Source organism: Salmo salar, chromosome ssa10 (assembly GCF_905237065.1).
Source record: "Salmo salar chromosome ssa10, Ssal_v3.1, whole genome shotgun sequence".
Classification (NCBI taxonomy): Eukaryota; Metazoa; Chordata; class Actinopteri; order Salmoniformes; family Salmonidae; genus Salmo; species Salmo salar.
Window position 1 is genome coordinate 67296148 of NC_059451.1, and position 24433 is coordinate 67320580.

The 24433-nt window shown below is 41.0% G+C and overlaps 1 protein-coding gene across 17 annotated transcripts in view; it reads left to right on the top strand.

Moving 5' to 3' along the window:
* ankrd26 (ankyrin repeat domain containing 26) overlaps positions 1 to 24433 on the top strand; it is a 162850-nt gene that overhangs the window by 46475 nt on the left and 91942 nt on the right. For 11 of the 17 annotated variants that reach the window (XM_045688039.1, XM_045688040.1, XM_045688028.1 and 8 more), the window contains 11 exons: positions 4127 to 4176; positions 4265 to 4343; positions 4459 to 4503; positions 4606 to 4626; positions 7872 to 8168; positions 8304 to 8399; positions 8508 to 8584; positions 10203 to 11006; positions 14121 to 14362; positions 14984 to 15187; positions 15502 to 15532. In XM_045688039.1, the coding sequence (XP_045543995.1) occupies positions 4127 to 4176; positions 4265 to 4343; positions 4459 to 4503; positions 4606 to 4626; positions 7872 to 8168; positions 8304 to 8399; positions 8508 to 8584; positions 10203 to 11006; positions 14121 to 14362; positions 14984 to 15187; positions 15502 to 15532 (1946 nt within the window). The remainder of the gene's footprint in view (positions 1 to 4126; positions 4177 to 4264; positions 4344 to 4458; positions 4504 to 4605; positions 4627 to 7871; positions 8169 to 8303; positions 8400 to 8507; positions 8585 to 10202; positions 11007 to 14120; positions 14363 to 14983; positions 15188 to 15501; positions 15533 to 24433) is intronic. The other 6 variants (XM_045688034.1, XM_014123900.2, XM_045688036.1 and 3 more) reach the window with 6 other exon arrangements.

Consider the following 24433-nt stretch of genomic DNA (forward strand, 5'->3'; position numbering starts at 1 on the left):
CTGACTGGGTCCTGCCTGCTGTGGGAGGTCTGGACTTGTCGCCGGGAGTAGCGGGCGTACGCTATCCTGCTTCTCGTGGAACCGTGAAAGATTCAACGAATTATGTGAGGGGTAGAAATGGGCGGATTTCTCCATTCCCTTCTCCGACCGTTGTATTGGGCAGAAATATCTCCATATCTGGAGCAAAAACGTTGTGCTATCCAGGAGCACGAGTACTGGATATTAATACGCTGCTCCCAAATATTTTAAACCAGCATCAGGAAATGAGTCTATCATAGTTCATGTGGGAATCAATGACATTATGAAGGGCAGCTCAGAACAGCTGAAGATGGATTTTAAAGGACTGATTAGGTCACTGCTTGAAACCGACAAACTCCCCATAATATCTGGCCCACTGCCCTCCCTAAATCGTGGCGTTGAACATTTCAGCAGACTTTTAGCCCTCCATAACTGGCTACGAGACTATTGCAGCTCTGTGGGTATAACATTTATTGACAATTTTGATACCTTCAGGAAACAACTTGTTTTATAAGTAGGATGGGATCCACCCAAATCATTTGGGTTCCTGGACGCTTTCACAGCATTATAAGGCTGCGTTGAGACAATTACTTATCAATTACCCAAGCCCAGTTCATTTAATCCCTACCATTGTTGCTGAGTTGTCATAATGCTTCATCAAATGTACATTATCCCAGGGGCGTTGGAAGACACACAATGTAAGTAACCTAATGTATGTCCCACAAACTGCCCTGAATGTCTCTGTGGATCCAACAGCTATTGTATGCAGTAATCATGTGCTTATGAGTTATACTATTAGCACTGAGGTGGTGTGCCGTTAGTAGGAAGTCCACTCTGTGCAGATCACTCTGCACTAACATAAATAGCATGAGCATGGCTGCTTCTGCTAAGCTTCCCAAAAGCAATGAAAACAATCAAGCATTCCAGAAAAGTGCTGAAAATAGCCCACGTTAACTTTATGTAGCATAAGAACAAGTTTCATGTACTGTAATTTCTGGACTATTATGCGCACCTGAATATAAGCCGCACCCACTGAATTTAATTTTTTATTTTTATTTTGAACATAAATAAGCCGCACATGTCTATAAGCCGCAGGTGCCTACCGGTACATTGAAACAAATGAACTTTACACAGGCTTTAACGAAACACGGCTTCTAACAAAAATAAATAGGCTTTAACGAAACACGGCTTGTAACAACAATAAATAGGCTTTAACGAAACACGGCTTGTAACAAAAAATAAAACATTTGCAGTAAGCTTTAGTTGTCTTTTTGCACTGAGTCAATTCCTCACGCTGCTGTTTCCAACGTCTTATCATCGACTCATTAAGACCAAGCTCCCGTGCAGCAGCTCTATTTCCTTTTCCAACAGCCAGATCAATCGCCTTCAACTTGAAAGCTGCATCATATGCATTTCTCTGTGTCTTTGCCATGATGAGGGTGACAAAATGACTACCGTAATCAGAATGATGGGAAGTTTGAGAGCGCTCGATTTAATCTAAACAGTAAACAAAAAAGTTGTTTGACCTTAACCCGTTTGGCAATTTCATTGGTCTAATGAAAGCTTCATGCCACCCAAAAACTGAGCACGTCACAGAATGTGTTTTTTTGGATACATTTTTTTTTAAAGCGGGAAAAATCCATATATTAGCCGCGTCATTGTTTAACCTGTAAGGGCTAGGGGGCAGTATTGACACGGCTGGATAAAAAACGAACCCGAATTAATCTGGTTACTACTCCTGCCCAGTAACTAGAATATGCATATAATTATTGGCTTTGGATAGAAAACACCCTAAAGTTTCTAAAACTGTTTGAATGGTGTCTGTGAGTATAACAGAACTCAAATGGCAGGCCAAAACCTGAGAAGATTCCATGCAGGAAGTGGCCTGTCTGAGAAGTTGTTTCATCTTGGCTCTTTTTATTGAAGACTGAGGATCTTTGCTCTAACGTGACACTTCCTACGGCTCCCATAGGCTCTCAGAGCCCGGGAAAAAGCTGAACGATATCGAGGCAGCCTCTGGCTGAAACACTTTATCGCTTTTGGCAAGTGGCCGATCAGAGTACTATGGGCTTAGGCGCGTGCCCGAGTCGACCGAATGCTTTATTTTCTTTCGTCTGTTTACCTAAACGCAGATTCCCGGGCGGAATATTATCGCTTTTTTATGAGAAAAATGGCATAAAAATTGATTTTAAACAGCGGTTGACATGCTTCGAAGTACGGTAATGGAATATTTAGAATTTTTTTGTCACGAATTGCGCCATGCTCGTCACCCTTATTTACCCTTTCGGATAGTGTCTTGAACGCAAGAACAAAACGCCGCTGTTTGGATATAACTATGGATAATTTTGAACCAAACCAACATTTGTTATTGAAGTAGAAGTCCTGGGAGTGCATTCTGACGAAGACAGCAAAGGTAATAACATTTTTCTTATAGTAAATGTGACTTTTCTGAGTGCTAAACTTGCTGGGTGTCTAAATAGCTAGCCCTGTGATGCCGGGCTATCTACTGAGAATATTGCAAAATGTGCTTTCACCGAAAAGCTATTTTAAAATCGGACATATCGAGTGCATAGAGGAGTTCTGTATCTATAATTCTTAAAATAATTGTTATGCTTTTTGTGAACGTTTATCGTGAGTAATTTAGTAAATTCACCGGCAGTGTTCGGTGGGAATGCAAGTCACATGCTAATGTAAAAAGCTGGTTTTTTATATAAATATGAATTTGATTGAACAAAACATGCATGTATTGTATAACATAATGTCCTAGGGTTGTCATCTGATGAAGATCATCAAAGGTTAGTGCTGCATTTAGCTGTGGTTTGGGTTTATGTGACATTATATGCTAGCTTGAAAAATGGGTGTCTGATTATTTCTGGCTGAGTACTCTGCTGACATATTCTAATGTTTTGCTTTCGTTGTAAAGCCTTTTTGAAATTGGACAGTGTGGTTAGATTAACGAGAGTCTTGTCTTTAAAATGGTGTAAAATAGTCATATGTTTGAAAACGGTATGCTGTTTTCTAGTGACATTTATTGTTATACACTACCCTCCAAAAGTTTGGGGTCACTTAGAAATGTCATTGTTTTTGAAAGAAAAGCACATTTTTGTCCATTTTAAAATAGCATCAAATTGATCAGAAATACAGTGTAGACATTGTTAATGTTGTAAATGACTATTGTAGCTGCAGTATCTATATAGGCATACAGAGGCCCGTTATCAGCTAATTGATCGTTAGAAAACCCTTTTGCAATTATGTTAGCACAGCTGAAAACTGTTGTGCTGATTAAAGCGGCAATAAAACTGGCCTTTAGACTTAGTTGAGTTTCTGGAGCATCAGCATTTGTGGGTTCGATTACAGGCTCAAAATGGCCAGAAACAAAGCACTTTCTTCTGAAACTCGTCAGTCTATTATTTTTCTGAGAAATTAAGGCTATTCCATGCAAGAAATTGCCAAGAAACTGAAGATCTTGTACAACGCTGTGTACTACTCCCTTCACAGAACAGGGCAAACTGGCTCTAACCAGAATAGAAAGAGGAGTGGGAGGCTTCGGTGCACAACTGAGCAAGAGGACAAGTACATTAGTGTCTAGTTTGAGAAACAGACGCCTCACAAGTCCTCAACTGGCAGCTAAATAGTTTGTAGCAAATCTGCCAATATAACAACCAAATTCAACAATACCAGTGGCTGAAAACAGTTGGTCGTACTAGAAACACCTGGGAGGATTTGACAACCTAGCGCCACTTGTGTCATGACTGTAACATTGGAGGACATGAGAAATTAATGTTCAATTCATGTTCATCACTCACCACATTGTCATAAAAAAATATAAAAGTCTTAAAACAACAGGAATCCTAGGACCTTTCCTGAGACTGTGGATACAGACCCAGATCTGTTTTGTTATGATCGTCCATTCCCCTAACCATCTACTGTCTCAGTGTATTAACCGTGATCTCATCTGCATGAGAGACAAAACTGTTCTGGCTTCATTTAGCATGGCCAAGCCAGCTCATCCAACTGGCTTTGTGCTGTCCTCCTGACTGTTGATAGGCTGAGAGAGAACAGGAGCCAATCACAATGTTTCACCACATTCCCATTTGCTCTCTTGCAGTTTTAAGAAACTATGATAATGACGCCGACAATGACAATGTCCCAGAAAAGGTGAGTACTGACATCGGGAAAACACTCAAAGTTAAGAGCCACTATTCTTGGTGTGAAAGTAACAATGTTTTCCTCTCGGTCTCAACAGCCAGAGAAAATCAAAAGGGAAACTTTGTCCATCTTGACCAAGCTTGAACTGTCCAAAAAAGATGCTGACAAAAAGACTGGTAAGGAAAGTTTTTTTTAGTGCTTTAGTATTTATTTATGTCAATTTTATGTATTATATACTTTAAAAATAATCCCTTCTATTTGTGCAACATTTTCCCATATTCTCTTCCACAGACATAATGGAGGAGCTTGGGTTGGGTGATGTTGATGATCTTGAAGGTAACTTCACAACTAAATTTAGTTAATTTACCACGTTCAATAACTTGAATCTACCATAGAATTAATGTTAACAATTTCTTTCTTTCATTTAACACTTTTAAGAAGCTAAAAAAAATCGAGCAGGTCAGTGCATACCTCTAGTAGGAATAGATTCAATGTTTTGTGATTCTATATAGTTTTTCTATTTGTAGTGCTACTTCATCGTTTGAAATGATTGACACTTGATGAAGATGAGCAATAATGACTGTATAAAATAAATGAATCAAATAGCTAATTGGTATGCAATAAAAAGAGTGAAATTATATTAATGTGGATGCTACTATGATTATGGATAATCCTGAATGAATTGTGAATAATGATGAACGAGAAAGTTAGTGTCAAAGATCATACCCCCAAGTAATGCTAACCTCCCCTGTCATTGGTAATGGTGAGAGGTTAGAATGTCTTGGGGGCATGATCTTTGACCCTCTAATTTTCTCACTCATCATTATTCAGGATTCATTCAGGATTATCTGTAATCAAGGTAGCATCCACATTAATGTAGTGTTTAGAAACATATTGCTTTCTTATTGACAATAAAAGTGACTCCAAAATGACAATCCATTATTTACCATTAATTTCTATTGGGCCCAAAATAATCTGAAACGCAACCAAAACAAACTGCAAATGCGTCCAAGTTAACAACCTCTTTAGGATGGGACCCTTTTAAAAAAAATGTTTGCTTAATATAACATACCCAAATCTACAGTTGAAGTCGGAGGTTTACATGCACCTTAGCCAAATACATTTAAACTCAGTTTTTCACAATTCCTGACATTTAATCCTTGTAAGAATTCCCTGTTTTAGGTCAGTTAGGATCACCACTTTATTTTAAGAATGTGAAATGTCAGAATAATAGTAGAGAGAATTATCTATTTCAGCTTTTATTTCTTTCATCACATTCCCAGTGGGCCAGAAGTTTACATACACTCAATTAGTATTTGGCAGCATTGCCTTTAAATTGTTTAATTTAGGTAAACGTTTCAGGTACCCACAATAAGTTGGGTGAATTTTGGCCCATTCCTCCTGGCAGAGCTGGTGTAACTGAGTCAGGTTTATAGGCCTTGCTCGCACACTTTTTCAGTTCTGACCACAAACGTTCTATGGGATTGAGGTCAGGGCTTTGTGATGTCCACTCCAATACCTTGACTTTGTTGTCCTTAAGCCATTTTGCCACAACTTTGGAAGTATGCTTGGGGTCATTGTCCATTTGGAAGACCCATTTGCGACCAAGCTTTAACTTCCTGACTGATGTCTTGAGATGTTGCTTCAATATATCCACGTAATTTTCCTTTCCTCGTGATGCCATCTATTTTGTAAAGTGTACAAGTCCCTCTTGCAGTAAAGCACCCCCACAACATGATGCTGCCATCCCCGTGTTTCACATTTGGGATGGTGTTCTTCGGCTTGAAACAGTTTAATCAGACCAGAGGACATTTCTCCAAAAAGTTCGATCTTTGTCCCCATGTGCAGTTGCCAACCGTAGTCTGGCTATTTTATGGTGGTTTTGGAGCAGTGGCTTCTTCCTTGCTGAGCGGCCTTTCAGGTTATGTTGATATAGGACTCGTTTTACTGTGGATATAGATACATTTGTACCTTTTTCCTCCAGCATCTTCACAAGGTCCTTTGCTGTTCTGGGATTGATTTACACTTTTCGCACAAAAGTATGTTCATCTCTAGGAGACAGAACGCGTCTCCGTCCTGAGCGGTATGACTGCTGTGTGGTCCCATGGTGTTTACACTTGTGTACTATTGTTTGTACAGATGAACATGGTTCCTTCAGGCATTTGGAAATTGGTCCCAAGGATGAACCAGACTTGTGGAGGTCTACTTGTTTTTTTCTGAGGTCTTGGCTGATTCCTTTTGATTTTCCCATGATGTCAAGCAAAGAGGCACAGAGTTTGAAGGTAGGCCTTGAAATGCATCCACAGGTACACCTCCAATTGACTCAAATGATGTCAATTAGCCTATCAGAAGCTTCTAAAGCCAGGACATCATTTTCTGGAATTGTCCAAGCTGTTTAAAGGCACAATCAACTTAGTGTATGTAAACTTCTGACCCACTGGAATTGCGATACAGTGAATTATTAGTGAAATAATCTGTCTGTAAACAATTGTTGGAAAAATTACTTGTGTCATGCACAAGGTAGATGTCCTAACCGAATTGCCAAAACTATAGTTTGTTAACATGAAATTTGTGGAACACTCAGGTTGGAGTCATTAAAAGTCGTTTATGTTAACTTTCAACCGTATTTGCCTGTAGCTCAGGACCTGAGGCAGGGATATTCATATTCTTGATTCCAAAGGAAACACCTTGAAGTTTGTGGAAATGTGAAATTAATATAGAATTTAACACATTAGATCTGGTAAAAGATAAAACATGCGTCCCCCCCCATCTTTGAAATGCAAGATCAAGGTTGCAATGTACTATTCCAGGTTAGGCGGATTTTCGGTTTTGACCACTAGATGGTAGCAAAGTTCTGCAAAGTTTTAGGCTGATCCAATGAACCACTGCATTTCTGTTCAAAATGTTTTATCTAGTCTACCCAAATGTGCCAAATTTAGTTTATTGATTCATTTTCAAGTTCATAACTGTGCACTCTCCTCAAACAATAGCATGGTATTCTTTCATTTTAGTAGCTACTGTAAATTGAACAGTGCAGTTTGATTAAGTAGAATTTAAGCTTTCTGCCCATATCAGATATGTCTATGTCCTGGGAAATGTTCTTGTTGCTTACAACCTCATGCTAATCACATTAGCCTACGTTAGCTCAACCGTCCTGTGGGGGGGAACACTGATCCTGTAGAGGTTTTAAGAGTCACAAGCTTAATGTAGTCATTGTGTGCTAGAAATATGGATCCAAATACTCAACCTTTTGACTGCTTTATACGAATCTTTGGGGGTGTCAATAATTTTTACTTTTACCTTTTTGACAGAAAAAAGGTATTACTACACAAAATATCTTTCTCTAAGCAATTGTATTAGAATAAAGTAATTGAATTTCCAATTTTTTTTGGTTGTACAATATTGCTAGGTATTTGAATTATTTATTTTATACAGTCATTATTGCTTATCTTTATCTAGGGTGTCAATAATTTCAGACCCCACTGTAGATTGGGGGTAAGGCCCTGTGTTAGTTTAGCGTCCTGTCCAGGGGGTGTACTTGTACATAAAGCTGCCTCACGCTACAGAAACAGGAGATGGGCTCTTGCTATGAGTTGTTCTGGCTCAAACAATTCAAGGCTCGTGCAATGCTACTTACTTTGCTAAAATTGATTCCCTCAGACATGCTGATTGTCTGACTGTTGTCTCCTGTGTTGCTGGTACAGATGCCTCTGATTGGGACACAGCCAGCACCGCCAGCAGGAGAACCCTCCCCGGCCACGAAGTGCCTTCCCCCGGTGGCGAGGAGCTGAGGGTGGAGGCCTCTTCCCGATCCCCCATCCCTCTGCCGGCTGTGCAGGAGCCAGATGCAGTAATAGCGGAGAGGAGCGGTCCTGAGGAGAAAAGAGACTTTCTTTCGGAGAGACCCCTCCCATTGGCCAGCCCGCGCTGCCTTACCCCTCAAACCCAACCCCAGCCCTGTGCTCGGAAGATGCTGCTCCAGAGAACAGAGAGTGAGAAAGGTAAGTGAGTAAGGAGATTATAGATACTGCATGTACTTTTGAGTGTATTTCTGGCTAACCTTAGATAGGCTTTTTGCCCATTGGTGCCAAGGATGTAAGCAGTGCATAAATTCACTTTTTCTTCCTTGTTCTTAGACTTTGATTGGGATTCCGACCACGTGAATACCTCTACCCCCAGCACTGGAAAGCAACTACCAAACGTAACAGAGACCATCGCAGTTTTGAAACCTAGTGAGTAGCCTAAAGTTGACCTAATTAATTAGCGTTGATTTAAGACTGACTATTTGCAGACGTACGTCCACTGCTGCTCTTGTTAAAACAGGTTCTCTCTCCCTGCAGATAACCCTGTGCGTGAGCCCTCACCAGTGAAGCAAGAGAGTGAATGCAGTCCAGAGCCCGAGGAGCAGGCACAAGAGGTGGGGGCCTTAGTCAGGGAAAACCTTCTCCAGCTTACCTCATCTCATACTTCCGCCAAATCGCTACATATTCACTGCTTTAAAATATATCTAACGCTTTTACTTTACCACCTCTAACCTACCTCGTCACATTTGCTACTTCATAATAGTGTAGTGTACTGTATATTCCCCATCTTACAATATAGCCTATCATACCCATGGCATAGTTACAAATAATCTACATCACATCTAATGCATCTCGTCTCTCTCTCATCACCCACTACACCACAGACTGCCTTATGAACACCCTATGTAGCCCCTAACTGACACAGTAGGCAAAACTATACTGAACAAAAATATAAATGCAACATGACCTGACTGCAGTTCGGCGTCGTAACTGACTTCTGTGGGAAAATTTGGACCTTCGATGGCCACTGGCAAGCTGGAGAAATGTGATGAAGATGAAGCTCGGTTTCAACTGTACCGGGCAGATGGCAGACAGCGTGTATAGTGTCATGTGGGCGAGTGGTTTGCTTATCTTAACAATGTGAACAGAGTGTCCCATGTTGGAGGTGAGGTTATGGTATGGGCAGGCATAAGCTACGGACAACGAACACAATTACATTTTATCGATGGCAATTTGAATGCACAGAGATATTGTGACGAGATCCTGAGGTCCATTGTGACTATATGTGTAGGCCCTCACCGGTGAAGCAAGAGAGTGAGAGCAGTCCAGAGCCTGAGGAGCAGCCACAAGAGGTGGGGGCATTAGTCAGGGAATACCCTCTCCAATTTACCTAATCTTAGGCTCCCCCAAATCACCACATTCCCCTACGTTAAATTGATCTAGCCTTTCTTATTTTCTCACCTCAACCCTTGAGAGGAGTAGAATGGGCTCAACCAATATGCGCCGAGGTGCAACCCAAAGATAATATGAGCATTTAGGAAGGAATAGACCATTTGGCCATGACTACCTCCACCCTACCTCGTCACATTTTGTACATCATATTACTGTAGTGTACAGTATATCCCCTACCTTACAATAAAGCCTATCATTCACCTGGCATAGCTACATTTCATCCACATCACCCATCTCATCTGACATCATCCCCTTCACAACAGATTGGCTTATGAACCACCTATGTAGTCCCTCTCTCAACCAGTGGGCAAAACTAGTTGCAATGACATCATTGAGTTCATTGCTTGTATAAGGACATTTTGTGGACATCTTTTTAGCAACCAGAAAATACATATTTATCTGGTTGTAAACTGATTATCTGAACAGATAATAACCAAAATATGTATGTTCTCTCTGGTTGTAACAACAGCTATATGACTTCTCATCTTTTCAACCAGAACCAGTTTCCAATCAGAAAATGTACATCATTAATACTTAATGTTCCAAATTTTGACTGCTGGCCACTGACTATTTTATGAAATGTATGAAATATTAGTCTTGTTATTGTGGCAAAGTGGTACAAGTTTGAATGTTACCTGCATGCCCCTACACACAATTGTTTTTGAATGTTGGCGTTTTCAGTATTTTTGTGAACATTCATGCTTTGTATACCCTAATTGTATATCCCATTGTAGGCATCTGTGTTAACAGCATTTCCTTTGTCTACTCATGCCATCAAAGGAGAAAGACGTTGCATCAGAGTTAGACGTAAGTAACCCGTACCAGCTTGACCCTGTCGGGTCCCAAACTGTGGAGGAGCATGAGGAGTACATCGAGAAAGAAGGGAGATATGTAGTTGGAGAAAGTGAGGGAGATGGTAAAGAGGAGGAGGAAGAGCCAGGCTGGCAGAAACGTTATGGGAAGATCTGGGTGGAGTTAGAGAAGAGGGAGGTTAAGTCCTCCTACAGGAACGTGGCGGCCGAACTGAAGGAGAAATTTGGAAAATTTCCAGCTGAATCTGCCTCTGACGAAACTACAGAAGAAGAAGAAAAATGGGAGGAGAACGTAGAGATAGTTGAATCTCCCGCCAGAACCACTGAGGAAGAGTCCAGCAACAAAGAGCTGGGGGAGCCTATGGTCTGTCCATTGAGCAGGGCAAGGAGGAGTAGCAGCAATGCAGTCCTGCTGACCATTCTTGAGCAGAGGGGGTCCGGGCTGGAGGACTCTCTGACCAAGTCGGCTGACAACTCCAACTCTAGCCCAAACAAAGATGCCACTACCAAACCAAAGCCTGCCGCAGAGGAACGTTGGCCAGGGCAAGTCCAACAGAACGATGAGAAGAGCCCCTCCATGTACGAAGAAGAAACCGAAGTGCGTCCCTCCCAGTCTCAGCCCCCCTCATTGAGCAATGTGTGTCCCCCAGCTCCTTTCCTTCCCTCAGACGAAGAGCTGGAAGAGGACCTACAGAGGTTCAAGCACGAGGTAGGGATGCTGAAGGTTGTGTTCCTGGATTTGGAGAAAGAGAAGGCCCTGCTCTGGAAAGAGGTAGAGGATTATTACTGCTCCCGTTATAGTCCCCCCAACTCTTTCTTGTTCTTTCTCTCTTTTTCTTTCTCCGCTTTTTCCATTCCATCACCTCAGCTGAGTCTGTGTGAAAAGGCCCAAAACAATGCCAGGGAAATACCTCTTGTAGACATCCTGTTTCACTCTTTTTTTGTTTCTTTTTTTCTACTTCCTGCCATTCCTCTTTTCTTTTATCGGAAATTGTCGACATTTAACCTCTCTAGGGTATGTGGGACGAAATCGTCCCACCTAGTCAACAGCCAGTGGAATCGAGTGGCGCAATATTCAAATACCTTAGAAATGCTATTACTTCAATTTCTCAAACATATGACTATTTTACACCATTTTAAAGACAAGACTCTCGTTAATCTAACCACATTGTCAAATTTCAAAAAGGCTTTACAACGAAAGCAAAACATTAGATTATGTCAGTAGAGTACCCAGCCAGAAATAATCACACACCCATTTTTCAAGCTAGCATATAATGTCACAAAAACCAAAACCACAGCTAAATGCAGCACTAACCTTTGATGATCTTCATCAGATGACACTCCTAGGACATTATGTTATACAATACATGCATGTTTTGTTCAATCAAGTTCATATTTATATCAAAAAACAGCTTTTTACATTAGCATGTGACGTTCAGAACTAGCAAACATACCGAAAACTTCCGGTGAATTTACTAAATTACTCACGATAAACGTTCACAAAAAACATAATTATTTTAAGAATTATAGATACAGAACTCCTTTATGCAATCGCGGTGTCCGATTTTAAAATAGCTTTTCGGCAAAAGCACATTTTGCAATATTCTGAGTAGATAGCTCGCCATCACGGGCTAGCTATTTTGACACCCACCAAGTTTGGCACTCACCAAACTCAGATTTACTATAAGAAAAATTGGATTACCTTTGCTGTTCTTAGTCAGAATGCACTCCCAGGACTTCTACTTCATTCACAAATGTTGTTTTGGTTCAAAATAATCCATAGTTATGTTCAAATATCCTCTGTTTTGTTCTTGCGTTCAAGACACTATCCGAACGGTGACGCGCGGATGCGTATCGTGACAAAAAATTGCAAAATATTCCATTACCGTACTTCGAAGCATGTCAAACGCTGTTTAAAATAAATTTTTAAGCGATTTTTCTCGTAAAATAGCGATAATATTCCGACCGGGAGTCGTTGTTTTCATTCAAAGAAGAAAATGGACTCTTCACGTGCACATGCGCGCCCGTCTCATTGTTCTCAGATCGACCACTATCCAAATGCGCTACTGTTTTTCAGGCAGGGGCTGCAAAGTCATCATTCAACGTTCTGGCGCCTTCTGAGAGCCTATGGGAGCCTTAGAAAGTGTCACGTTACAGCAGAGATCCTCTGTTTTCAATAAAGAGAATAAAGAAGGCCAAAAAATGGTCAGAGAGGGCACTTCCTGTACAGAATCTTCTCAGGTTTTGGCCTGCCATATGAGTTCTGTTATAGTCACAGACACCATTCAAACAGTTTTAGAAACTTTAGGGTGTTTTCTATCCAAATCAAACAATTCTATGCATATTCTAGTTTCTGGGCAGTAGTAATAACCTGATTAAATCGGGTACGTTTTTTATCCGGATGTGAAAATACTGCCCCCTACCCTAGAGAGGTTAATAAAAGAAATTCATGAAGCAAAGTGAGCGTTACTTTTCTCTTTGACCACACCAGTTCTTCACTTCATCAACCACTCCCTCACCCAATGAGGTGCTGATTGTGGACAGCTCCCAGAGTGACATTTAACACCTCATTGGCCTCGTTTAAATCTCCTCTCTCCTTTCCTGCTTTAAGCTGATTGACATGTATAGTGCTGATCTTTAATCTGATCTTCGAACAAAACCCAATGTAAGCCAATGTCCCCTAGTTGGCATGCTCCAGTCCTCAAAGTATCTTCAAACCAAGTTGTTGAGTTAATAAATCATACTTTTTTATTTTATTTGGGCATGCTAACTGAAGGACATTGACTTATATTGGTCAAATGCTAATATTAGCGTTTGGGGCAGTGGCTAGTTTAACAAAACCAAAGCATGGATTGCTTTCTGTCCTTATCCGTTTGTTTTTGTTTGAAAATGTTCATGATATCTAGGTAAGGAAGCACAAATCTGGGTGAGCTATCCCTTTAATATGCTACTAATACCCTGGTATACTAAAACAGTTGCCATCTATAATCATCAAGGTTGTTGAAAGTGTTAGGTTCTGACAAACAGAGTAAAAACTCAAACAGATGACTAGGAAAAAGCTCAAACCAAGTTTATTCACCCACTGGGTCAAACGGCTGCGTAAGACAGACATGTTTACACAAGTACATATATTTATACCCTCCTTCTAGGCTGAGTGTCCTCCTTGCACATCTGGACAGCCAATACATCTGTTGCTAGGCAGGACTTTAGTGGTGATTGTTCTTTCTCACTTCATCTGACCTGACCTCGGACCGAATTCCTCACTCCTCCCTAACTCATGGCTGTCCTACCCTATCTGTGACTGAAACCAGACCGTTGCCCTTTCTGCACTCCCCTTTCTCACTCAGTAGATTCAATCAATCATTCAAATGTAAGGAAGGCTTTATAAATACATCAGCCGATGTCACAAAGTGCTGTACAGAAACCCAGCCTTAAACCCCAAACGGCAAGAGGTTCCATCCACTCAGTTCCAATAGTGTAAGATATTTCAAGTTAGACGTTCGAATCCAACAAAATTAAGTTGTAAACACTCTTAACTAAAACATTTTGGCCAGCCTTTTGAATGTGTTTTTTCAGGCATTTTGGATAATGTCTGCTCTGTGAAAGGTTAACGTAGCTGTGTAGTATTGCATAGGAATGGAGCTGCCTGTAAAGCTGCTGCATCCCTGTAATTAAGCTTAACCATGGTTGCTGTGGTGCTATTTGGAGCATATTACATGAAGAAGGTGTTAGGTCTCTCAGGAGAAGGGTGACACTCAATTATGTATGGTAGTATACCTGCTCCAAAACTCATTTTAAAGGCCTGCTTAAACTTACCATTCTCAAACAGTATGTGTTAGGTTAATTCTGCAGCTTTGATCATTAAACATTTACCCTGTCTTTTCAGGTGGGCGAAGACAAGACAAAGGCCAACATGGAGGTGCTGCAAAAATCAAGTGCCTCACGGGTTGCCGGAGGATCAATGAGCAGACGGTGTGAACGTGAACTAGACGAAGAAGAGGAGAAACCTGAGACCAGTTTGGGACACCCTACAGTGTCACGCAGTGGAAATGGAGCAACAGAAAGTGAACATCTGTTCAGAGCAACAGACCGTATTACCCAAAGACACTGGTCCAAAAGTCCAAAGAGGTATGCGTCTTTGTTTTGATTTAGCCCCCCCCCCCCAATTAATTCCCTTTGCTTTGTCATTGTGCATAGCTTTAGGAGCCAGGCAATAAGATTCCTGAAGGACAGAGGACAATCAAAACATGACTGACAGAATCATGAGGCCTATGAGGCTTGGAGCAGTTATTTGAAAGAGTGGGATCAAATGAGCTCTGATATTAGTTGTAATTTTCACTTAAAGACCAGCAGTCCAAAGGCAACCAAATACATTCGGTTACAATTATCTCTCTACCGCTCACCCTTGGCCCAACCCATTTCGATAAATGCAGCTCTGTAAGGTGAAAGCAATATAGTGGAAACACTGCCACTTCCTTGCTTATACTCATCCAAGGGTCAAATTGATACCAGCTGGCAGACGGACGTCTTCCATTATCATACCCTGGTCCACTCTAAGACAATCCCTTGTCACAGCTGTACTTTGGTTTAGTTTTGATTCCATCCCCTGTCCTTTACCTTGCTGCCACTACTTAAATGACACCTCCCACTCCAGAGCAATCAACCATATTCCCAGCTATTGGCTACGGCTACATGTCATGGGGCATGACGTTCACCGCTAGGTCTATGCTCTCCCTAATGCGCTGACAGGGCCCTGGAGGACCAACTACATCATCAGCAGCAGAAGAAGGAGGAGGGGAGAGCTGTATCTAACGAGGCCACCTTACAGTTACCCTTTCTGGGGGGAGCCAGGCATGGCCCAGCCCCCCAGGCAGCTAACCATGTTAACGCAGGAGACCCCCTCTCAGTGTTTGACGATAGTACTTTAAGTCAAGTGTCGGACGATGATGGAAGGTATATATGCAGTATGCCATTTTACATAACTGATGATGTCACTAACTCTGACAGTTTAATGATTGGTGGTGGGATATGATCTGGACTTTTCTTTTGACTTCATCTGTTATATTTCTCTATTTTCTGCTTTCAAATATGTTGCATGTCAAACTCTTAAACTACTCGTTTTGAAAGGTTTACTGTGTTATACCATCGCGCTTCTACGAAATAAGTCGTGCTGCTCGTCGGAGAGCTTGAGGAGCGAACATTCGTGACGTTTTCCAAAATAATCTTTCCCACTCTTCTGTTTGTGTTTGTTTGTTTGTCGTTGTCAGGTCTCTATCTGCATGGCATCAGAAAGACAAGGTAAACTTCTGGCATAGTCACTTTTCTTTTGGTCTTTTTTCCCCTCCACTATTACCATAGCTTTCTTTGTGCACCCACATGTTCATTCATTGAGATCATTAAGAAAATGTTATGATTTTTTTTAAAGGTACATTACGCTCCAAAATCAAAGATTGTAAATTAATTAATGTCTAGGCTATCTGTTTTGTAGATCTATATACCACAGTACAAAATTAATGGAAATGATAAACACTTAGTTCACTAGAGCTGGGACGATTAACCAAAAATGACTGACACCGACATTGTCACGTCCTGACCAGTATAAGGGGTTATTGCTTATTGTAGTTTGGTCAGGACGTGGCAGGGGGTATTTGTTTTATGTAGTTCGGGGTTTAATGGGATATGTATTTATGTAAGAGGGGTGTTTGATTTATGTGTTCCGGGGTTTTTGGGTAATGTTCTTGTTTTGTATTTATATGTTTTTCTATGTTGTGTATTTCTTTGTTGGCCTGGTATGGCTCTCAATCAGGAACAGCTGTACATCGTTGTTGCTGATTGAGAGTCATACTTAAGTAGCCCTGTTTTCACCTGTCCCTTTGTGGGAAGTTGTTGTTGTACTGCTGTGTGTTAGCCTGCAACACTGTTCGTTCGATCGTTTTCTTGTTTTGGTTGTTACGTGGTCTAATAAAGTTAAGATGAGCACTCAACCCGCTGCGCCTTGGTCCATGACGTACGACGACCGTTAAACATTGCCTTCCTCTTACCAAATCGTTTTGCTTCCATCGGTAATGTTCAGTGATTTTGCTACAGAACGTTCCTGTAGATTGTTCTAAAACCATTATTTGCTCAACAGTAATAGCCTATGCATGATGTTGATTCCTACTTTAAAAGTATCAGCCTGTCCCCGTTTCCCTGCTGTGTGTTCGAGGCACTCGCACTCCCTCTACCCACTGTAGAGTGCGCACAGAGGGAGAGCTGCATTTTGATATGCACAAGCATATGACCATTGCTCAAAATGGAATTACAGGAAAAATACAGTATTCAAAGCAACTATTGTTGTTCTAGTAACATAGAGGAGTGGCACAGCTTTCTGTGAGTATATAATGTATCACTGCTTAATATTGAGGGAATGGCACCACTTTACTACCAGAGTAGGCTATGTAGTATGGCTTTGATGCGCCCGCAGAGTGGAGTGCGTCATTTACGGTGAATAGGCCTCATCAAGTATTTTTATTTATTTGTATTTATTTTGGATCCCTGTTCTGAGCCAATTGTAATTTTCCTAAGACCCTTTTTGTGGCACCTGACTGAACAGTAGTCCAGGTGCGACAAAACTAGGGCTTGTAGGACCTGCCTTGTTGATAGTGCTGTTAAGAATGCACAGAAGCGCTTTATTATATACAGACTTCTCCCCATCCTAGCTACTGTTGTATCAATATGTTTTGTCCATGAAAGTTTACAATTCAGGGTTACTCCAAGCAGTTTAGACTCCTCAATTTCCACATTATTCATTGTCATGACGTGACTTGCATTAATGTGATGACTGACTGTTATTTATCGAATCAACCAACTGCATTTAATTGTTAACCGATTTAAATGAATAATTTAACAATTAACCCATTGTTTAACGAGATACCATCTCCCGAATTAAACTCAAGAGTGTGTGTGTGTATATGTAGCTAGATATAATATATATATATATATATATATATATATATATATATATATATATATATTCTCGATAGCAGTCACTTATTAATCAGTACCTCATATCAGTCTCATTCTGAACGTTGCAGACTTCTTGACTCCGCAAGAACCCCAGCCTTTTCTGATTATTCAGTACTAATCAAATGTATTTATTTACCAAGTAAGTAATAACACAGAATACACATACACACTTACATGAGAAGTCCCTAGTCAACTGACAAGATATGACTGCTTGTTACACAATTGAGAGAGGGTGGGGATGGAGAAATGGACATTTATAATGTATACATTCTATTACTATTCTCACATTAATTATATACCTTGCACATGAACCACCGCTCGTCTGGGTAAGAAATGTAATGTATTTACGTGTAGATGTCTTTGTTCATCGTCTCTCTGTTGCAACCGATCAATCCTTCTATGGAAACGGCTCGATAGGTGTAAGGCTCTGGTTGTCCACCAGAGGTCACAATGTCCTTCGTAGTTGTCTGTGGCTTCAATGATTCACCAGTGATTGTCTGAGGTGAGCTTCTTGCCTCTTTTTTTTTTCTCTGGTAGGTAGCCAAAGTTCTAGATCCCTTTACATGCACAGCTGTAGACTGTCAAATGTTCTGGTCTAGTCTTTATATTCTTCACCTCATGTTGAGAATTTCTGAGTTTCTAATAGGGATGCACGATATATCGGTAAGCATATCTGAATTGGCCGATATTAGCTAAAAATGTCAGCATCGGCATTGGCCAAACCGATGTCAAAGCTGACGTGCATACCTATATAACGTAGGTAGATGACATAATGACGCCACGAAAAATACAGCGCTACACAGAACAAAAGCAGAAAATACTAAGAGCACACTTCCAACAACTAAACAAGTTCTTGTCAAGCAGTCATTTGAAAGATTAAGAAAATTTCAGCTAGACAACTCAAAGGTGAAATCCATTTACGCCAATATAATGGAGTTCATTGCCCTTGACAATCAATCGTTCTCTGTCGAGGATGATGTTGGCTTTCGCCGACTGGTCCAGCACCTCAAGTCCCGGTACACACTCAAGTAGGCGCTATTTTTTCAGATGTTGCCCTACCGGAGTTATACAGTATTGTTGAAACGCACGTTTGAGCTACTTGCTATTAGCTTCACGACTGACATTTGGACCAGCGATGTCAGCCCCTTTAGCATGCTGAGTCTGACAGCACAGTGGGTCGACGAGGATTTCTTACTGAGGAAAGCCGTATTGCATGCTCAAGAATGTGCAGGTTCTCATACCGCTGCTGCCATTTCAATGGCATTTGAGAACATGTTTGAAACTTGGAAACATGAACACACTCCTCGCGCCATTCGAACAACTGACTCGAGAAATAAGCTAATCAACTGCATGTGCGGAAGACTTGATACCCTCTATCATGGCATTGAAACGCCTGCTCAACAAAACTGCCGACACAGACCATGGGGATAAAACTTGCAAAAGTACTCGAGGCTGTGAACAAGCGATTCGGTGGCATTCTCTGAGTCTCTCTACTGTGTCGCCACCATGCTCGATGCTAGTTACAAGGAGCGCTACTTCGATGCAGACAAGAAACAGGGTTTACGTGAAATATTAAGACACAGCTGGAAATGGACACAGTGACAGTGCGCACCGAGGAAGAGAGGCCACGAACAGACATGGCTGAAACTTCACTGCTTGACATGTATGATGAAATCCTGGTTGAGAATGAACAACGAAACCGCACAACAAGTGAAAAAAATTGGTTTTAATTATGTTTTACTGGTAATGGGGACATACGTAAATGCCAACAAAATAACTTTTGTGTGTCAACTATTTAACTGTACTAGAATGCTTAAAAGGCCGCTAAAATTTTAAATATCGGTAATCGGTATCTGATTTCTGGCAAAGAAAATATCAGATATCGGTTTCAGCCAAAAATGTCATATCGGTGTATCCCTCGTTTCTAACCATTTCAATATGTGCACCACGGTCTCATGTCTTCTGGTCTGGGAGTTTCAACCATTTAACGTTTAGTTCACGTTTCACGTCTGCTGGTCTGGTATGTTAATTCTTAGCGAGTCCTTTCAAGCACTGTACACGAAAAGGGCGGTTCCATCACACTGATATGCTCTTCTGACCTCATTTGTGGCGTGGCTTAGTTAATGTGCAAAAGACATGAAAACTATGATCTCGTTAGAAAACTAAAATCACATTCCTATCTTAACCTGTTATGGATAGGGGGCAGTATTTTCACGGCCGGATAAAAAAACGTACCCGATTTAATCTGTTTATTACTCCTGCCCAGAAACTAGAATATGCATATAATTGTTTGATTTGGATAGAAAACACCCTAAAGTTTCTAAAACTGTTTGAATGGGGTCTGTGAGTATAACAGAACTCATATGGCAGGCCAAAACCTGAGAAGATTCCAAACAGGAAGTGCCCTCTCTGACCATTTCTTGGCCTTCTTTAGCCTCTTTATTGAAAACAGAGGATCTCTGCTGTAACGTGACACTTTCTAAGGCTCCCATAGGCTCTCAGAAGGCGCCAGAACGTTGAATGACGAGTCTGCAGTCCCTGGCTGAAAAACAGTAGTGCATTTGGATAGTGGTCGATCTGAGAACAATGAGACGGGCGCGCGTGTGCACGTGAAGAGTCCATTTTACATTTTCAGTCTTTGAACGAAAACGACGTCTACCAGTCGGAATATTATCGCTATTTTACGAGAAAAATCGCATAAAAATTGATTTTAAACAGCGTCTGACATGCTTCGAAGTACGGTAATGGAATATTTTGAAATTTGTCACGATACGCGCCGGCGCGTCACCCTTCGTATAGTGTCTTGAACACACGAACAAAACGCCGCTATTTGGATATAACTATGGATTATTTGGAACCAAACCAACATTTGTTGTTGCAGTAGAAGTCCTGGGAGTGCATTCTGATGAAGAACAGCAAAGGTAATCCAATTTTTCTTATAGTAAATCTGAGTTTGGTGAGTGCTAAACTTGGTGGGTGTCAAAATGGCTAGCCTGTGATGGCCGGGCTATCTACTCAGAATATTGCAAAATGTGCTTTCGCCGAAAAGCTATTTTAAAATCTGACACCGCGATTGCATAAAGGAGTTCTGTATCTATAATTTTTTTAATAATTATGTTTTTTGTGAACGTTTATCGTGAGTAATTCAGTAAATTCACCGGAAGTGTTCGGTGGGAATTCTAGTTCTGAACGTCACATGCTAATGTAAAAAGCTGTTTTTTGATATAAATATGAACTTGATTGAACAAAACATGCATGTATTGTATAACATAATGTCCTAGGAGTGTCATCTGATGAAGATCATCAAAGGTCAGTGCTGCATTTAGCTGTCTTCTGGGTTTTTGTGACATTATATGCTAGCTTGAAAAATGGGTGTGTGATTATTTCTGGCTGGGTACTCTCCTGACATAAGCTAATGTTTTGCTTTCGTTGTAAAGCCTTTTTGAAATCGGACAGTGTGGTTAGATAAAGGAGAGTCTTGTCTTTAAAATGGTGTAAAATAGTCATATGTTAGAAAAATTTATGTTTTCGGATTTTCGAGGAGTTTGTATTTCGCGCCACGCCCTATCATTGGATATTGGAGCGGTGTTCCGCTAGCGGAACATCTAGATGTAAGAGGTTAACAAAAATAGTTGCTGAAACTAACTGTAGCTCTTTAAGTGTTGCAGTAATTTCAATCGCCGTAGTAGCTGACGTGTATAGTGTTGAGTCGTCCGCATACATAGATGGCATGTTGTTAGTAAAGATTGGAACAAGTAAGGGGCCTAGACAGCTGCCCTGGGTAATTCCTGATTCTACCTGGATTATGTTGTGTTAAATAACACCCTCTGTGATCTGTTAGACAGGTAACTCTTTATCCAAAATATATCAGGCGGTTTAAAGCCATAACACATACATTTTTCCAGCAGCAGACTATGAGTGATAATGTCAAAAGCCGCACTGAAGTCTAACAAAACAGCCCCCTTAATCTTTTAGCCTATGGCTAGCACTGGAAAGTTTCTGTAGGACATTATATTTACTGATAGTCTTGTAGGCTAATTGATTAATCTATCTAGCAACAAGTTCATATTTAAGTTACCAATCGAGCTAAGTGTTTTGAGTTTCCACTTCCTCAGATGGTGGATAATAAATCATAAAAGTCACATTTTATTGGTCACATACACATTGTTAGCAGATGTCATTGCGAGTGTAGCGAAATGCTTGTGCTTCTAGTTCTGACAGTGCAGTAATATCTCAAATCTAACAATTCCACAACTACCTAATACACACATCTAAGTAATGGAATAAGAATATATACATATAAATAAATGCATGAGCAATGACAGAGTGGCATTGGCAAGATGCAATAGATGGTATAAAATACAGTATATACATATGGGATGAGTAATGCAATGTATGTAAACATGATTGAAGTGGGATTATTGAAGTAACTAGTGATCCATTTATTAAAGTGGCCAAGGATTTCAAGTTTATGTTGGCAACAGCCTCTGTGCTAGTGATGGCAGTTCGACAGTCTGATGGCCTTGAGATAGAACCTGTATTTCAGTCTCTCGGTCCCAGCTTTGATGCACCTGTACTGACCTCACCTTCTGGATGGTAGCGGGGTGAACAGGCAGCGGCTCGGGTGGTTGTTGTCCTTGGTCATTTTGGCCTTCCTGTGACATTGGGTGCTGGAGGTGTCCTGGAGGGCAGGTAGTTTGCCCCCGGTGATGCATTGTGCAGACCACACCACCCTCTGGAGACCCTTGCGGTTGTGTGCGGTGCAGTTGCCATACCAGGCGGTGATACAGCCTGACAGGAGGTTCTTAATTGTGCATGCGTCTGTAAAGGTTTGAATGTTTTAGGTGACAGGCCAAATTTCCTCAGCCTCCAGAAGTTGAAGAGGTGCTGTTGCGCCTTCTTCACCACACTGTCTGTGTAGGTGGACGATTTCAGTTTGTCCGTGATGTGTACGCCGAGGAACTTAAAACTTTCCACCTTCTCCACTACTGTCCCGTCGTTGTGGATAGGGGGGTGCTCCCTCTGCTGTTTCCTGAAGTCCACGATCATCTCCTTTTGTTTTGTTGCCGTTGAGTGTGAGGTTGTTTTCCTGACACCACACACCATGTGCCCTCACCTCCTCCCTGTAGGCTGTCTGGTCGTTGTTTGTTAATCAAGCATACTACTGTTGTTTCGTCTGCAAACTTGATGATTTGAGTTGGAGGCGTGCATGGCCACACAGTCATGGGTGAACAGGGAGTACAGGAGGGGCAGAGCATGCACCCTTGTTGAGCCCAAGTGTTGAGGATCAGCGAAGTGGAGATGTTGTTTCCTACCTTCACCACCTGGGGGCGGCCCGTCAGGAAGTCCAGGACCCAATTGCACATGGTGGGCTTGAGCTCCATGGCCTCAAGCTTAATGATGAGCTTGGAGGGTACTATGGTGTTGAATGCTGAGCTATGATCAATGAACAGCATTCTTGCATTGGTATTAGAGGTCGACCGATTACGGTTTTTCAACGCCGATACCGATTTTATTGGAGGACCCAAAAAAGCCGATACCGATTAATCAGCAGATTTTTTTTTTATTATTATAATTTTTTTTATATACATATATTTGTAATAATGAGAATTACAGCAATACTGAATGAACACTTATTTTAACTTAATCCATCAAAATCAATTTAGTCTTAAATAAATAATGAAACATGTTCATGTTTGGTTTAAATAATGCAAAAACACAGTGTTGGAGAAGAAAGTAAAAGTGCAATATTTACCATGTAAAAAAGCTAACGTTTAAGTTCCTTGCTCAGAACATGTGAAAGCAGGTGTGGTTCCTTTTAACATGCGTCTTCAATATTCCCAGGTAAGAAGTTTTAGGTTGTAGTTATTATAGGACTATTTCATATACCTTTGACTATTGGATGTTCTAATAGTATTGCCAGCCTAATCTCGGGAGTTGATTGGCTTGAAGTCATAAACAGTGCAATGCTTGAAGCACAGCGAAGAGCTGCTGGCAAATGCAGGAAAGTGCTGTTTGAATGAATGCTTATGAGCCTGCTGCTGCCTACCACCGCTCAGACTGCTCTATCAAATCATAGACTTAATTATAATATAATAACACACAGAAATACGAGCCTTAGGTCATTAATATGGTCAAATCCGGAAACTATCATTTCGAAAACAAAACATTTATTCTTTCAGTGAAATACGGAACGTTCCGTATTTTATCTAACGGGTGACATCCCTAAGTCTAAATATTGCTGTTACATTGCACCACCTTCAATGTTATGTCATAATTATGTACAATTCTGGCAAATTAATTTATGGTCTTTGTTAGGAAGAAATGGTCTCCACACAGTCCGCAACGAGCCAGGCAGCCCGAACTGCTGCATATACCCTGACTGTGCTTGCACAAAACGCATCAGAAGTGACACAATTTCCCTAGTTAACCTGTTGGGTCTAGGGGGCAGCATTTGCACGTCTGGATAAAAAAAATGTACCCGATTTAATCTGGTTACTAATCCTACCCAGTAACTAGAATATGCATATACTTATTATATATGGATAGAAAACACTCTAAAGTTTCCAAAACTGTTTGAATGGTGTCTGTGAGTATAACAGAACTCATTTGGCAGGCAAAACCCTGAGACATTTTCTGACAGGAAGTGGATACCTGATGTGTTGTATTGACTTTAAACCTATCCCATTGAAAAACACAGGGGTTTAGGAATATTTTGGCACTTCCTATTGCTTCCACTAGATGTCACCAGCCTTTACAAAGTGTTTTGAGTCTTCTGGAGGGAGATCTGACCGAACAAGAGCCATGGAACGGTGATGTCCCATTAGACACCTGGCGCTACTTCATGTTGGGTACCCTCGTTCCAATACGTTATAAAAGAGTATGCATTCGTCCACCTTGAATATTATTCATGTTCTGGTTAAAAAAGGCCCTAATGATTTATGCTATACAACGTTTGACATGTTTGAACGAACGGAAATATATTTTTTCCCCTCGTTCATGACGAGAAGTCCGGCTGGCTTACATCATGTGCTAACGAGACGGAGATTTTTGGACATAAATGATGAGCTTTTTTGAACAAAACTACATTCGTTATGGACCTGTGATACCTGGAAGTGACATCTGATGAAGAGAATCAAAGGTAATGGATTATTTACATAGTATTTTCGATTTTAGATCTCCCCAACATGACGT